Below are 15,396 nucleotides of genomic sequence, written 5' to 3' on the forward strand. Positions count from 1 at the left end.
AGAACTAGCTGACTGTGGTCCTGCCTCAGGCTGAGCTGGCTCCAGCCCTAGCAAGGGGCCTCTGGGTGCTCTGGGCCATTCCATCTTAAGAAGGACAACCTGGAGGGGTTAGCTGGGAAAGTCTGAGGAGGAATCTGGAATCCATCCAGAGAGAAACTGTTTGAGGATATGGTCCTTCCACTCCGGCGTGGAAGAGCGGAGTCTTGGGTAAAGCGGCATCCTTTGGAGAATGTCATGTGCAGGAGGGGTTGCGCTAAACAGAGCTCAGACCATGGAAGGCCAGCAAGAAGTTTAACTTAATGAGGGAGAGCTGCCCAGAGGTGGAAGTTGCTGCCTGGGAAGCCGTGAGACCCCAAGTACCAGAGGTGGGCTGCGCCTGCAAATGACCACATCAGAGGATGCACGAGGCCCCTCCCACCCAGGAAGTCAGAGGTTTTAAGGACCTTCTGAACATGGATGTGCTTTAACAGTAATTTTCAAATTGTTTTTATAACTCATAAAACTTCTTTGCCAAGTTCAGTTTATATAGATGCTTCTTCGGAAAAACGGCACCATGTAGTGGCGGAGGTGGGGGCCCAGAACCCCGCTGCTCAGCCTCCCCTTCCGTGAGTCCTGAGCACAGTGTGAAAGTCCTTGTTCTAGACTCTGCAGGTCAGGGCCTGCTGAAGGCTGGGGCATCTCCACGTAATGTGCACATTTAAGAAGTCCACTCCTCCTTGGCAGTTTCACTTCTCTGAACATGAGAGGCCCAGCTTCTGGCATCCTGCCTCCCTGCCTAATCTTGCCGGCTGGTCGGAAACAGGGCCTTGGCTGCCTCGTCTGGAACTGAGCTGACTTCAGCCCAGGCTGGGCGCCTGCTTGGTGGTTCGTAGGCTTCTGCACTTGGTCATTCACTGCACAGCATCTCTATGTACCATACCAATTTCTTTAGAATAAAAGGCACCTCCTCTTCTTTGACCTGTGCTGGCCGTCAGGCCCCTGATGCTGTGTGCTGATGTCCCCCTAGAATGAAAAATCACAGCAGTAAAAGCGAGGAAATGGCCCAGATGGCACAAATGCAAGCTTGCAGAATGGACGAGGTCTTGCCTTGTGGTGGTAGTCCTTCCGGAAGGTGTAAGAGAAGGCTCCTTTGGTACAGGAAAATGAGGCACAAGAGGACGGACGCGTCCCAGGTCTTGACTGAGGCCCTGGGACGCGCACCACCAGGGGAGGGTCCTTGGCTTCGCTCAGGAAAGAATTCAAAAGCGAGCCATAGTTGAGTAAAAGTAGATTTATTCAGAGAGATGCACGCTCCACAGAGTGCAGGCTGTCTCAGATCGCAAGAGAAAGACCATGAGGTGCAGGCTTGGGTGCTTAGTTTAAAGTAAAAGTAGATACAGTCCCCATCGGCAGAGTGCAGGTCATCTCCAAAGGCAAGGGAGCCGGCGGCAGTGAGGGGCCGTGCTGCTGGGGTTTGCTGGCTCGGTTGTTTCACATGCTGACAAGTCAGGGGATTATTCTAACTGCTTTGGGGAAAGGGCTGGGATTCTCAAGATCTGGGCCGCCGCCCACTGACCTTTCATGGTCAGCCCCAGAACTGGCTCGGGGCCCGTGGGAGGGCCATTTACCATGCTCATATATTGCAGTGAGCATATAACGAAGCTCAAGGTCTACTGGGAGTTGAATCTCCCCCCATCTTGGTGCTAATGCTGTGTCAGTCTTTTCATGGCTGTGCTCTGCCCCCTTCCCTCCTGTCTCACCTTGACCTGCTCTCCCCTCCTGCCTCTGTCCGGCAGCCCTGACTTCTTGACTCTGTGTTTTCTTTCCTCCTTGCCTCTGCCCTGGCTTGGACTCCACACAATTACAACACCTCTCCCAGCCTCCAGGACTCCCGGCCCACACCAGCCTCCATCCTGCACCAGACAGGGGCTCACAAAACAGGAGTCTCACTGGTCAGACCTGACTCAACTCATGAAGCGCTAGATGAAAAGCATTTCTTCTGCAAAAATCACCTAAGACCTACCCTGCAGGTCCTCCTCCGATCACCCACAGCACTTCGTGTGTTGTCTGTGTTACCCATTCTACCTCTTTGTTTTAGGATCTTTTAAGTACCTGTTACTCACACTTGAGACCAAGGTCATAGTCTTATGTAGCTTTGCATTCTGGGCCAGGCCGAGCACTAGGCTCAGACCAGGCCTTAGTAAATATTGCTGAGTAACTACACGGAATACTGCTTAAAATAGACCCCGCAGTGGTGGGATCTGTCCCTGTGCTCATATTGCATATGTGCCCTGGGATTCCTGGCACAGCAGGCCTGTCCCTGGACAGCACATTAAATGCCCCCCTACCCTGGGTGTGGTGACATGATATAATTTCTGCAGAACCTGGACAAAATGAGAGAGAAGCTGGGATGTGCCCAGAACCTGATGTGAACTTCCCCCAGGACCCACAGCTCAGCCTCCCCAGTACATTTGTCACCAAGGGGTGTGTTCCCTACCTCTTGGCAACTGAGTATTTTTAGCAGATACACCACTCAGGAGGCTGTGCCACCTGGCACTGGCTCCTTTTCCCCTAGACCTTCCTTTTTGAGCTTTACCCAGAGAGCAGCACGGCACTGTGGACAAGCTAGAGGGCTTACTGAGGCCAGACCTCCTGGGGGACAGTGACCACTGGGAACTGAACCTGAGCCTTGCTTCATGGGACAAAGGCTGCCCGCAAAAGTGGGCCTCCGAGCAACAGTGTGTGCATTTCTAATCACAGCTCCCTCCCACTTTGCACAATTAGACCCAAGCTGTGTGCCCCTGGGAGAAAACATATTTGGCAACAAGATCATAATAAAATCAGAAATTTGACAAGACTTTAAAATACCCAGATTTGGAGGAGAGGTGAGCATTTTATGATAAAATATTAATAATATATGGAAAAGTCAACAACATTCAGGCAGAACAGCCTCCTAGGAGCCCAGATTAGGAAGGTAACCTGGGGTCATTGAGTTTATCCCCTTATTTAAGAGACAAATGAAGCCTGGTGGAGAGGAAAGTCATGGGTTTGAAGATCAGACAGATGTCTACTAGCCGCATGACCTTGGGGAAATTACTTTCAGCCAGAAGTTTAGCTCTGGGCTAGATATGCCTCTCTTTCCATTTTATTTGCCTTTAACTGTGTTTTATAAAAAAGGAGATTTTAAGACTTAGAATTTTACAGCAATTAAGCACCTGGACTTTGTTAACAGGTGACTTGGGTTCAAATTCTGGCTCTGTTAACTTACTGGCTGTGTGACCTCGGGCAGGTTACTTAACTTCTCTGTGACTCCATTTTCTTCTGTGTGAATGGGGATGATCAGAGTCCCTGTGTCATAGGGCTGCTGCCTTGCAGTTTAAATGAGGTAACACACACAAAGCATTTAAAATAGTGGTTGGCACCCAGTAAGAGCTATATAAAGTTATGCTAATATTATTACTTTTGTTTTGTTTTTTTTAATCTGGATTTATGGTTTTCTTGAAAACCAGGAAGATCTGACAGCCTTATGCAACACTTGGCTGGAAAGGTGTAGTCACTGTCCCTTTAGAGAGGGACTGTGCCCTGCCTTCCAGCTCACTTCAGTCCCTACCACCCCTGACTCCTTACGCTACCTCTGCCTGGCTCAGTTGTGTGGCCAGCCAACCCCATTTAGTGCCCTGAGCCTCCATTTGGTCAGGAATGAATATGTCTATTTATGTTTATTGTAATAAATATGGCATATTTAGTGGATAAATATACCCATTTTATAGTATTGCTACAGGAATTAACAGGCTAATCTACTGGAAGCCCCCTGCAACACTGAGCTGGACATGTTGTTGGCATGCAGTAACCACTCATTCCCTCCTGCTCCACGGCCTCCCAGCCTGTCCATCTGTCCTCTGGGCAAACAGCACTAGTGACGGGGAGCTCACTACCTCACAGAGCAGCTTCATTGCTGAGTCTTCATCACACGGACAGCCCAAGAACAGCAACTCCCCCATCACCTTACAGAAATGCCATTTAATTCCCACTACATCCCCTCTTCTGGAAGCTGTGCTCTGAGTTCCCAAGTGCTTTTTGGAAGCCTCAGGTTTCAGAAATGCCTGCAGAGTGTAGAGCCACAATCTAAAGGGTCATGTGCTGCTCAGCATCTCCAGCTGCAGGATTGGAGAAGAAGTTGCTCCAGGCAGGAAGCCAGACTGTGTGGTGCATAAGAGCACTGAGGTCAGATCTGGGGTCCAGTCCCTGCTTTGCCGCTTTTTAGCTGCCTTGTGACTTTGGGCAAGATGCACAACCTCTCTGTTTCTGTTTCCTTCTCTGTTAGTTAAAGATAATAAGATCCTCCTGATTAAAGGATTGTGTGAGATTCTTTTTCTTTTCTTTTGAGTCCATGAGTCTTAGAGCTGCAGCGTAAGAATGAAAACAGATCTAGAAGATTCTGGCAGCTCCACACCCCTCCTGGCAGCCTCACTCACCTCTGGACCCAAGGCAGCAGAACAGAAAGCCACTTACGGGTGGGGCTCTGGGACCTCTGGTGCCATGGTCACAATCAGGAGACCTAAGCTCCAGCACTGCTCCTCAGTGCTGCTCCTTGGGCCCCAGGCAGTCAAGCTCAAGGTCCCTCTAACTAAGACATTCTGGAATCCACAGAAATAGCCCTTTTTCTTTAAGAACAAAACTAAACATTTTCCAGACTGGCTGACACCCCTCCCTGGCTTGTTGGGGCAGCAGAAGACAGGCAGGAGGTGGAGCTCAGAGAGTGGTGAGTCAGCTGTACCCAGGCCTGTGAACGATGAACTGTCTTGCAGGCTTGGAACAGGCAGGGAGTCAGGCGGGCACTTCCTCCCCAGTGAAGAGCAGCCTCCAGTGGAGGGTGGGGGTGGGGAGCCAGCAGACCTGGGAGGCTGGACCAGGCCCCTGAGGGCCCCATCATGCTTCTCTGGCTTCCTTTCCTGGCTCCTTGCAGGGCATTTTTCTGCGGCTGTCAACACCTGTGATCCCACCTAGAGCTGGCGGCCTTTCAGGAAGAGCTAGGGGGAGAGCAATGCCATTCTCGTTTGTCTGCCTTGTTACAGGCCCCAGGAATCGCAGAGAATTCCTTGGTCAGCATCACCTAAAAGCATCTGTGCAGCATCTGTGAGAGGACAGGGTGCTAAGTGGACAGATCACTGATGGGGTGATCTCGGCCATGTCACTTGAACTCTTTGGGTCTTGGCTACCTTTTCTATAAAATGGGGGCAATGGTGAGGGGTTGATGGGAGGACTGAATGATGTCAGGCATGTGGCAGTGGCTGGTGTATCTAAGGGCAAGGAAGATTGACTATTTCCAAGGGAGGGGAAGAGACTTACCCGAGGTCACCCAGCAAGTTCACACAGGAGCCAGAACTTAGACCCAGGCCTTGTGCTGACCTTCACCCTACGAGCAGAGCAGTTCCTGCCAGAAAGTGGGGAGTGTCCAGCCAGCCAGTCCATCATGGTTAGGAGGGACTGACCATGTGCCATGTCCATGGAGAGCCGAGAGTATCCTGTTGAACTTGCGCTCAGAAACTTGTGGAATGGGAGCGTCTCAGCCAAGAGGCTTTAGAAGAAGTGAGGAAAGAAGGCCTTGGCTTGGATTTCCTGCGGGCAGCCAATGAGTACTGAGCACTTGCTGGGTATCAGGCACCATGCTAGGCCATGGGGATGCACTAGTGAATGAGGTGGATGTGGCCCCCCACCATGGGATGGATTGGGACCACACAGCCAAAGGCCACTACAGTACACAGAGCCCGACAGGTGCAGTGAAGGAGTGGGTGGGACCCCAGGCCCAGAGGTGAGGGAGAGGGCTCTGAAGGAAGGGGCCTTTTGGCAAAGCCCTAAAGGAGAGAGGAGCTGTTCAGACAGTAGCAGGCAATGGAGGGCCAGGCGGAAGGAAGACCAGAGAAAAGGGACTCAGGGGCACTGGATGATGTTGGGTGTGGTTGGCAAGAAAGTGCAGCGGGGGGGGGGGATGGGCAAGAACTGGTAGGAGAAGAGCTGGGGAGGTAGCTGGGCCGGGTGGTGCCCTGGGCCTTCTGCACCAGCCTTTATCCTGACAGCAGCCGAGGAGCATTGAATGGGGCCCCTAGGCTGGGAGGTTGCAGGACTGGAATTATCTGGGGAGAGCTCCCTCCTGCTGTTTCGTGAAGAAAGGATGCCGGGGGGAGGTGGGGGGGACAAGGAGGTGGACATTCCTGGAGCCTGTGTGGGCTGTAGCATTGACAGGTGGTGGTGATGGATTGACTACGAAGAGTGAGAAGGGGGAAGGGTATAGCTCAGTGGTAAAGTGCGCACTTAGCATACACAAAGTCCTGGGATCAATCCCCAGTACCTCCATTAAAATAAATAAACCTAATTACCTTCCCCTAACCCCAAAAAATAAGCAAAAATAAATAAGAAAGAGTGAAGGACACTGAGGCACCAAGGATGCTGGCCTGGCCAATGATGGGGTGTTTGTGCCATTTACTGACAAGGGGGACCCAGGAGGCAGTGGTACGGGTGAGAGGACATGGAATTGTGGTGTTGGACGTGGAGGGTGACGTGCCTGAAGACCACCAGGGAGATGCCGAGGGGGCGGTTGGATGTACAGCAGAGAGGTCAGAGCTGGAGAGAGAGACAGGGAAGCCAACATCCAGGTGGAAAGTCAGGCATGTGCAGGGGGAGCTCCCCTGGAGGAAGGTGTGAGGGAAGAATGCAGGTGGCCCCTGGGGAGCACCTGCCAGGGAGGGGGTGGGCAAAGAAGGAGCTTGCTGCCCAGGAGACCCTGTAGGCAGGGAATGGGGTCATCAAGCCAGCAGGTACCTCTGGAGGCCAGGCGGCAGGGCCCACAGGATAAAGCCTCTGTCACTTGGATTTAGCAACCTGCGACCTTGGCAGGAACAGTCAGCAGGGGAGCTGGTGAGGAGGTGTGACTGCAAACATGACAGCCCTTTCCAGACTTGGGCTGAGAAGAGAAGCAGCTGGAGTGGTAGCCGGAGCCGGCTGAGGTCCAGGGAGACTTCGGAGCTGGGTGGTTGGTGCCGAGATAACTGAGCTTGCATCGATGGTGGTGGGAAATGTGTCAGAAGGGAGGCTGGAAGCTACCAGGGAAGGGCTAGGACCTTCCGGGGTGGGGCCTTGCATTGGCGGGAGGGGCTGATCCCGAGCTGGGCAGGAAGAGGGAAGAGGGCCCAGCCCACGCTGGACAGCTGCCCCACACCTGTCCCTGGACCTGGCCCTTTGGGAACCACCAAGCTGTATAAACCCCAGTACTGGCCTCCAGGGAGCAGAGAAGTCACAGGCTCCAGGCCAGCCAACCAGGACTGCCCTCTTCAAGTCCCGGGACCCCCAGAGGCTACCCTCCTCCAGATCTCTGTGAGCTGGGTACTGCTGGCGCCCGTCCTCTCTCCTGTCTCCCTAACAGGAGACCTCTGCTAGGGGATGGGTTTTGGTGCCATCTTTCTACCCACCCTCACATTTGGGTGTCTCCCAGTCCCTCTCCCCATCCTCTTCCTGTTTTCACGCTCTCTTGAGGGGCCGCCTCCCTCCTCACAAATCAACATGTCCTGGCCTGAGTCCCACGAATGCCCAGCTGTGTACTAGACGCTTCTTCATGTCTCCCTCACAAGTATCTCACACTCAGCAGTTAAAGACTAGAGTCCTGTACCATTTCTCTATAAGCCCGTGGATGGTGCCATTGAGCTGGCCAAGTTGAACACTTGCCATCTTTGTTACTCCTTCAAGGTGGCCCCTACATTGTCCAGACAGCCGCCAAAGCTGTGGAGTCTACACCCAGAAGGCCTCGATTCCCTGTGCTAGAACGCGTGCATGTATCAGACTCTGAGTCCCTCCTCTTCCAGACCACTCCCTGTGGTGCCAGGGAAGTGTCCTCTCTTGAGGCTTTCTTTAAGACAACTTTGACTAGCCTAAACATCTTAGCATGGCATTCAAGGCTGACGGTGACCCAGCCTTCCTGCTCACCAAACGCTCCAGGTCTCTTAACACACATGCCTTTGCTCCTGGAGTCCCTACCTGGAGTCCTCCCTTCCTGCCTCTGTACCTCAGCATCCTCTCCGGCCCCTCCCAGCCCAGGAGTTGTGCACCTTCCACAGAGCATGACGAAGTGGTGCCTCCCCACCCAACACCCGAGCCAGGGCACCGCCCTTGAAGGCTCAAGCAGAGTCCTTCCTCTGTGTGTGTGTGCATCTCCATTTGGATAACCTCGTGTGGTTTAAGCTCGCTACAGAGGGAGAATGAAGGGGCTGAGCGCAGCCCAGGTAGGTGAACTCCATGCCTGCATCTGAGCTGGCTTGAGCACAGAGGGAAGCCCAGATGTGGTAGAAGTCAGGGCAGCGTGGGCTTGTGTTCCGGGAGGCCCTCACAGTGCCCACCGGAGCAGGGGGTGAAGGAAGGGGGCCGGGAAGGTACCGTCACGGTTGGAAGTGGGAGGAGAGGGGTCGTGTCTCCGTCGAGCAAGGCCGAGTGGAGGTCGGTGTCCAGTGCCAAAGGGAGACCAAGCCCTTCTCGTTTCTTTCTCTCCAGCTAGGAGAAGGGTGCCCAGCTCAGCCTGGGTCCTGGGGAACAGAGGGAACCAGGAAGTCAAATCCAGGGTGTGGTAGCTGGTTGGGGTCCCGGAGGCCTGCTGCGTGCGTGAGGGTGAACCTCCAGCACTACCGGGAGACAGACGCCCTGTGTTTGCCCACAGGGCGCTCTTCCCGAGAGCAAAGTGAGTCACTTCTCCCCACCACCCTCCTGGGCCTTCTGTTCTCCCCCTTAAAAGTGACATCCTGCTTTGCCCTAGACCCAGGGAAAGTTTGGCCCCCAGCCTGAGGACTGGGCGCCTGAAACTGGCCTCCCATAAAAGGAGGAAAGGGCAGTTTTAGACAACTTGAGCGATGTCGGTTGGCCCAAGCCAAGGCGACAAAACCAGGATCCACTTGTACTCTCAGCCAGTGGTCCCTGTGTGAGTGCTTGTGAGTGCGTGTGTGTGTGAGTACATGTGTGAGAGAGTGAGGAATATAGGGGTGTGTCAGTGTGGGTGTTGGTGGTGTGTGAGTACCTGGGAGTGTATGCATTTGAGTATGAGAGTGGGGAGGTGGTGAATGTGTGTGAGTGCAGGTGAGTGTGTGTGAGCGTGGACGGGTACGTGTTTGTGTTGGTGATCACTCCTGATGGCTCCCTCCCTTTGTGTCCCCTCTTGCAAGCCCATCCTTGTGACATCCTCTCAGCTGGAAGCTGATGGCCCCAGAGGACCAGGATTGAGCACCAGCTGTTGTCACTTCCTCACCTCCCCCAGGCCCCTCCCTGCCTCTCTGCACAGCCCCCCTCCCCCAAGTTTGGGTGACGTACCTTCTGGGCAGGGGGTGATGTGCAGGGTGAATGTGGGGCCCGGGCAGGCCTCTTGCTGGGTGTTGGAGGCACACTGGCAGACCAAGAGGCCACACCTCTCCCCAGGCCCACAGGCCCCCATGAGTCAGAAAGCTTTTCTCCTGGAATAATGCCAGGATCCCCTCCCTCGGCCCCATCGCAGCCGTCTCTCCGTCAAAACATCTAGAGCACTAGACCAACATGGCGTTTTGATGAGGATGGAGTGAGCCTTGTGAGACTGGTGCGTTTCCGTCTAAGTGGACGTAAGAGCACCCTGATCCAGGGCTGAGAGCAGCAGTGGCCCTGAGGCCCAGCAGGTGTGCCGGCTGCCCCCAGAGGCTCCTGACAGCTATTAGCACTTCCCACTGTGACCTTAGGTGATCCCTGGAGGCCGAGTGAGAGGCCAGATGGCTGGAATCTGGGTCCCCCAGAGCTTCCAGCTCTGCTGGAGATGGGGTTTGGGAGCAAGCGCCGGGCCCCCAGTTTCCAGGCTCAGGGCAGGGAAATGTTGGTGGTCCCCGCCTCCCACATGTGTCTGGGCAGCCTCCTAGCAGACTGGTTTAGTGCCTGTCGCCCCTCATGGGAGGTGGACAGGCTCTGGGGCAGGCAGGTTCAGATCAACTTCTGTCCCTTTCTGGCTGTGGAAGCCTCAGGCTTTTAAGGGCTCTTTCTCATGACTGTGATTTAATTTGGGCCAAGGGCCCAGCCCAGGGTGAGCACTTGGTCTGTGGTGGCTGCCAGAACTGTGGTTGTTACCTGTTCTACTCTCTTGGTTACGTGGTGGCCCAGAGTGGCTGTTCTTTGGGAGCATAAGCTGGTGCCAAGGCTGGATCTGGAAGAGAGGCCCTCTGCGCATCTGTGGCTTCCCTCTCAGCAGGGAGCACCAGGGTCTGCTGCCTTCGAGGGAGAGGAGGGGGTGGCCCCACCTGTCTGAGGGCAGGGCAGGTGCAGGGTCCATGGTGCATCCCCCCGCCCCACCCGTGGTTCTCTCTGCTCCGCGTCCTCCTCTCCCAACTACCCTAAGGGCTGGATGCGGCCAGGAAGCGCGTGCATCTTCTGAGGTGGGAACCTGCCTCTTCTCCTCGTTTTTTGTTCCTTTACCATGACGCCTGTTGCTCATAGGTACAAATCAAACGAAGAGTATGTATATGTGCGAGGCCGCGGCCGAGGGAAATATGTTTGTGAGGAGTGTGGAATTCGCTGCAAGAAGCCCAGCATGCTGAAGAAACACATCCGCACCCATACTGACGTCCGGCCCTATGTGTGCAAGCACTGTCACTTTGCTTTTAAAACCAAAGGTAAGAGACGGTCAGCGGGGCACTGGCCCTGCCTGCTGCAGGGAGCTCCCCTCTGGGAGCCCCAGCACAGAGCCCGGGGCCCGGACCTCTCTGCCTGGGGCCTGGGCACCGCCGGATTCCTGGGCTCCCTAGTGGCAGAGCAACCCGCTCCAGACTGGGCGGTGGCGCCCCGTGGCTGCCCCGCCCATCGTCTTGGATCCCACGGGGTCCCTCCACCCAACCTGCGCGATTCCCGCCGCCGCCAGGCGGTGGCACTCTAGCGCACAGCGCCTGGTTTTGTATTCGATCTCATCCCCCTTCGTTTTGCATGTCCCCTTGGCCCTTTATCCATCGATCTGATAAGCTCCAGCATCCACCCTGGTCACTGCCACTCTTGAGTTTGGAAATCCATTCCACCACGAGCCACTTAACACACTCGCATGGTCACTTCTCATGCCAGAGTTTGCCCCTGCCTCCACCCTGCCTCACCACTCAGACCATGTTCCCACTCTGTCCAGCTTCTTTGCAGCTCTCAGCACAGGGCTGGGCCCTCCCCACACCCAGATGGGCAGCCCCATCATTCCCGCCCCCGCCACACTGCACAGCAGGGTCAACTCAGGCTCCGGCAGTCACCTGTGACAGGCAGGAGGGCTGGCCGATGAGGGTGTACGCATCCAGAAAGCTGCAGTGGTGGTGGCCTGGGCTGCTATAGCCACCCAGGACCCGGGTGTGGACCAGTGGGGCTGAATGCATGAGACTCGGACTGAGCTTTTCTCCGCTGCTTCCATTGGCTGCACCTGCAGGACAGGCAGGAAGGCATCGCAGCCTCTTACTTCCTGGCAGTTGAGCAGAGCGAGCACTTCAGAGGGAGGCCCGGGGCTCTTGGCACCCCTGGTGGCTTCAGCCTCTTGAGCTTTGCAGATTCCCGGCTCAGGATTTGTGCACGAGGGTCCTGCTTTCTCCTTTTGGCAGGTTGGGGGCCTCCACACCAGCCTCCACCAGAGCCGTGTGGTTTTTCAGTGGATGGAACTGGAGAGCAGATTCGGCTTTGCTGCCTGTTGACCTTCCTTCTGTTGGTAAAGCTGCCTCCGGAGAGAGGCTTGGGCAGCAGCTTTGAGGAGGCCCCTTGGAGTCTCCCAGCTTTCCTCACTTCCTCCTCCTCTTGCTAGCCCCTTCCGTTCTCTCTGTGCTAGGTCAGGGGATGGTTTATCCCCTTCCCTGACTCATGGCCCCCTCTCTGACTGAGTACCCGGCTCTGATCTGCTGACCCTGTTAGCCTGCCCTACTCTGTCCTCCCACCATCATTCTCAAGTGGAACTTGAACTTGCCTGCCAAGGTGTGGGTGTGTAGAGGCGCCCATCCACCTTCCTCACCCTCACCCTCTTCTCTCTAGATGTCTCATAAACAATGTTTGAGAGGGTGTCTGGAGAGGACAGATAGGCCTGGAGCATGCCTCGGCCCTGGGCGTGGGCTCTGTCCCCCATGCGCCCCCTGCAGTCCCACTTCCTCCGGCCTTAGTGGCCAGGAGAGAGATGGGAATAATTGACGAGCAATGTAAATAACAGACTTTGACTCTGAATGCTGAAAAACCTTTTGTCCAAGTCACCCTTGAAGGTGAAGAAAATGGGTCCCCAAAATCAGAAATGACTGTTAAAGCTGGAGCTGTAACTAGAAGCCAAGACCTCAGCCTCCTGGCCAGCACCCTCACCGTCTTCCTCCCTGTGAGGAGCTCCTCCCTTGTCGGGAAGGAGGAGCAAAATCAGGTGGCCTCCAGAATGGATCCCAACTGCTGCCCCTATTCCCAGGGTGTGTCCTGGGGACCATGCTGTTCTGTTCTCTACATGAGGAGCCCAGTCCTGAGAGTGCTCCCAGCCCAGGGCCATGCAGAGCGGCCTGCCGCCTCAGGGAGCCACCATCCTGCCACGTGAGACGGCAAAAACCCATCTGGCTGAGTTCCTAGCCAGGACAATCTCCCCAAGGGGCCCCGATTCAATTCCCTCTGACTTTATTGAGAGAACAGGCCTGGTCTTTTTCTGCCAGGTCTGAGAGGGTCCTAGGTCCCTGGCAGGAAATTTTCCAGGAAATTCCTGCAGTGGAAGCCACAACTCCAATATCTGCAGTACCTTCCTGGGTCCCTCTGAGCCAGGACAGAGCACTGGAGGGTCCAGAGCACATAACCTGAGTGGAGGATCTGCAAGCCCTTCCCATGCCCTGAGGATGGAGCATCGGGGGTGGAGACTTAGGGTGGAGCCCTGAAGGCCCCGCCCAGGAATTTGCACTCACCCTAGGATGGGGAGAGTGCTAAGCTCTCTGCAAATGCTCCTGGAGGCTTCTGGAAAGACACTTTCCAGACCCAGAGCAGCGAGCGCATCTGAAACAGTGGAGTCTCAAACTCTGGGACTCAGAGAGGGGCCAGTGAGGGGAGGAGGCAGATGGAAAGGGCACAAGCTCACTCCTGGCTCTCTCTGCACAGGATGAGGAGTGAGGGACGCAGCAGGACTGGCACTCGCCTCTCAGGGCTCCTGCCCACATCCGGCTGCCCCCATCTTCTCCCTCCCTTCAGTCTCAGATTTGGGCCGAGCCAGGCTGCGTGAGAGCTGAGGCTGGGCCCTGTGATCCTCAGGGCCCTCGGTCACCACCACGTGGCTGTGCCTGGCCAGGGAGCCCTTACTGTCCGTCTCTGTCTGCCTGTCTGTGTCTCCGTCTCTGTGTTAGACGTTGTGGCGGCAGCTCTGGCCCCCGGCTGCTAGCCGGAGGTGGGCATCTCAGTGGGTGGGGCCGGGCAGGGCCCACTGGGATGTTCGGGGGCCAGGAATCTAGTGTCCTCTTCTCAGAAGATTCCCAGAGACCAGCAGAGTGGCTGTGCCGGTCATAGTCCCTTGCGCCGATCTCCTCCGGACAGAGGTGGCAGTTTGGGGCCGGCCTCGGGGACCAAGGGAGGGCAGGTGGCCAAACTCAAGGCCAAAGGGGGCAGAGAGGGTCATTGGCTGATGACCTCTGCAGAGGGCCCACCTCTGTTCCAGATGCCCATCATTTTCCATCCACTTGCCTTTCCTCGTTCATTCTGGGACTGTCGTGCTTTTAGTCAGGGGCTGGGACGATGGTGAGAAGCTGTGGACTCTACTTGATCAGCCAATGCTCTGACCTTTGACAGGAAAAGGGTCTCCAGGCCGAAAAAGACACCTGTGGCCATTTGGTACACCTCTTTCAATTCACAGAGGAGGGGACGGGCCCAAGGAAGGGGGATCAGGGAAGGCACCGGACGACACTCAGGGCTACTCATCCGGTGTCTGCCCCTGTAACCACACGGCCTGTGCAGGTAGTCACTCTGACTCCCGACTCCTCCCTGCAGCCTCCAGGGGCAGGGGCAGAGGAGAAGCCGGCGTCCAGAGCCGCCTGGTGCCTTCTCCTGGGGGTCCTGAGCCCAGACTGACTGGTAAAGCCATTTGCATCACAAGCATCATCTCAGCATCTCTCCCCTCCACACGCAGCACAGCTGTGGCAGAGCCCTCCTGGGTGCTCACCAGAGTGGCTGTTTGTGGGGGAGGGGAACGCAGTGGGCACCTGCTCCCTGCCAGGCACGCTCTGCTGCCACGCCTCACGTGTTTCCTCATCAGCTCCTCCCCGCGTCCCCGAGAGGTAGGTATTACTTTATAGTTGCAGAAACTCGGGCTCAGAAGGTTTAGAAACTTGCCCAAGAGCACACAGCTAGCCAGTGGCAGAGCCCAACTCACACCTAAGGCCGTGCTCGTCTACACACCCTGGTTCTATCCTGCCAGTGTGGAGCAGGCCATACCCCTGGAGTCCCCCAGGCCTGGTTCCAAACGGGGCTCTGCGCTAACTGGCAGGGTGGCCTCAGCTGGTTGGTTCACCGTGTTGGTGAGCGGGACCATCCCGTCCCCTGAGACAGCCGATAATCTCGTCCAATGGCATCCTCAGCACCAGGGCCCAGAGTCAGAACAGAAGCAGGAAGCTCCTGGGCCTGGCGTGGGTGGATCACATGGTCTGGGAGGTTCCTTCCAACACTTTGCTTCTGTAACAAGAAGAGCCTTTCCCACACGTGGATCTCATGCACCCGTTGTGTGCTCAGCATTTAAGTTGGTTGACTAGAGACCTAAATCGTCCAGGCAGAACATGTATAGCAATAATATCAGAGCCAGAATGAGCAGTGTTCATAGTCCCCTGTGGTCTGGGGTAGTCAGGGGATGATGGGCTGGTCCCGGAACATCAGGGGACATTCGGCTCCTCTGGCCCATGGGAGACCCCAACTGCCTTTCCCACCTCTAGACATCCTGCTCAGGCTTGAGGCCTGCTCACAACAGTGAGAGCAGAGGCCCACGATGCTGGACAGGGACCTTTGGGGACCCTTTGACCCTGGGATGACCCTGGAAGTTATGGCTTTGCCCCCCCATTTGGCCAGGATTAGAAGATCCAGGTTTCTGACCAGGTGAAGGGGGAAAACCTGAGTTGGGAAGGATGAGGTCACAGTGTAGGACTAAGGGGAGGAAGGGGGAAAGAACCAGCTTCTCTCCATCCCTGCTGCCCTTGACCTGCACACCTCAGGGAGTCTCAGCTGAAGGTTCCCATCACTCTCTCAGCAAAACCTTAAGGTTCTCGAGAATTCTCAGAATGATTAAGAAGCACCCTTTCATCCATCCTTGGGCTGTCTCTCCCTGTTCAGCCATCCACCACCCATCTCTTCTCCCATTTATCTAGTTCTCCCATCCTCTCATCTAATAGTTTGTTTTCCTATCCATTTATCTTCCCATTTATTTTC

The 15,396-nt window shown here is 55.5% G+C and overlaps 1 protein-coding gene across 6 annotated transcripts in view; it reads left to right on the forward strand.

Annotated features, from left to right (window-relative positions):
- Positions 1-15,396, forward strand: part of HIVEP3 (HIVEP zinc finger 3) — a 454,010-nt gene that overhangs the window by 426,103 nt on the left and 12,511 nt on the right. For all 6 annotated transcript variants that reach the window (XM_074376695.1, XM_074376700.1, XM_074376698.1 and 3 more), the window contains one exon: positions 10,465-10,640. In XM_074376695.1, the coding sequence (XP_074232796.1) occupies positions 10,465-10,640 (176 nt within the window). The remainder of the gene's footprint in view (positions 1-10,464; positions 10,641-15,396) is intronic.

The sequence above is a fragment of the Camelus bactrianus genome, chromosome 13 (assembly GCF_048773025.1).
Source record: "Camelus bactrianus isolate YW-2024 breed Bactrian camel chromosome 13, ASM4877302v1, whole genome shotgun sequence".
In the NCBI taxonomy this organism is placed as follows: domain Eukaryota; kingdom Metazoa; phylum Chordata; class Mammalia; order Artiodactyla; family Camelidae; genus Camelus; species Camelus bactrianus.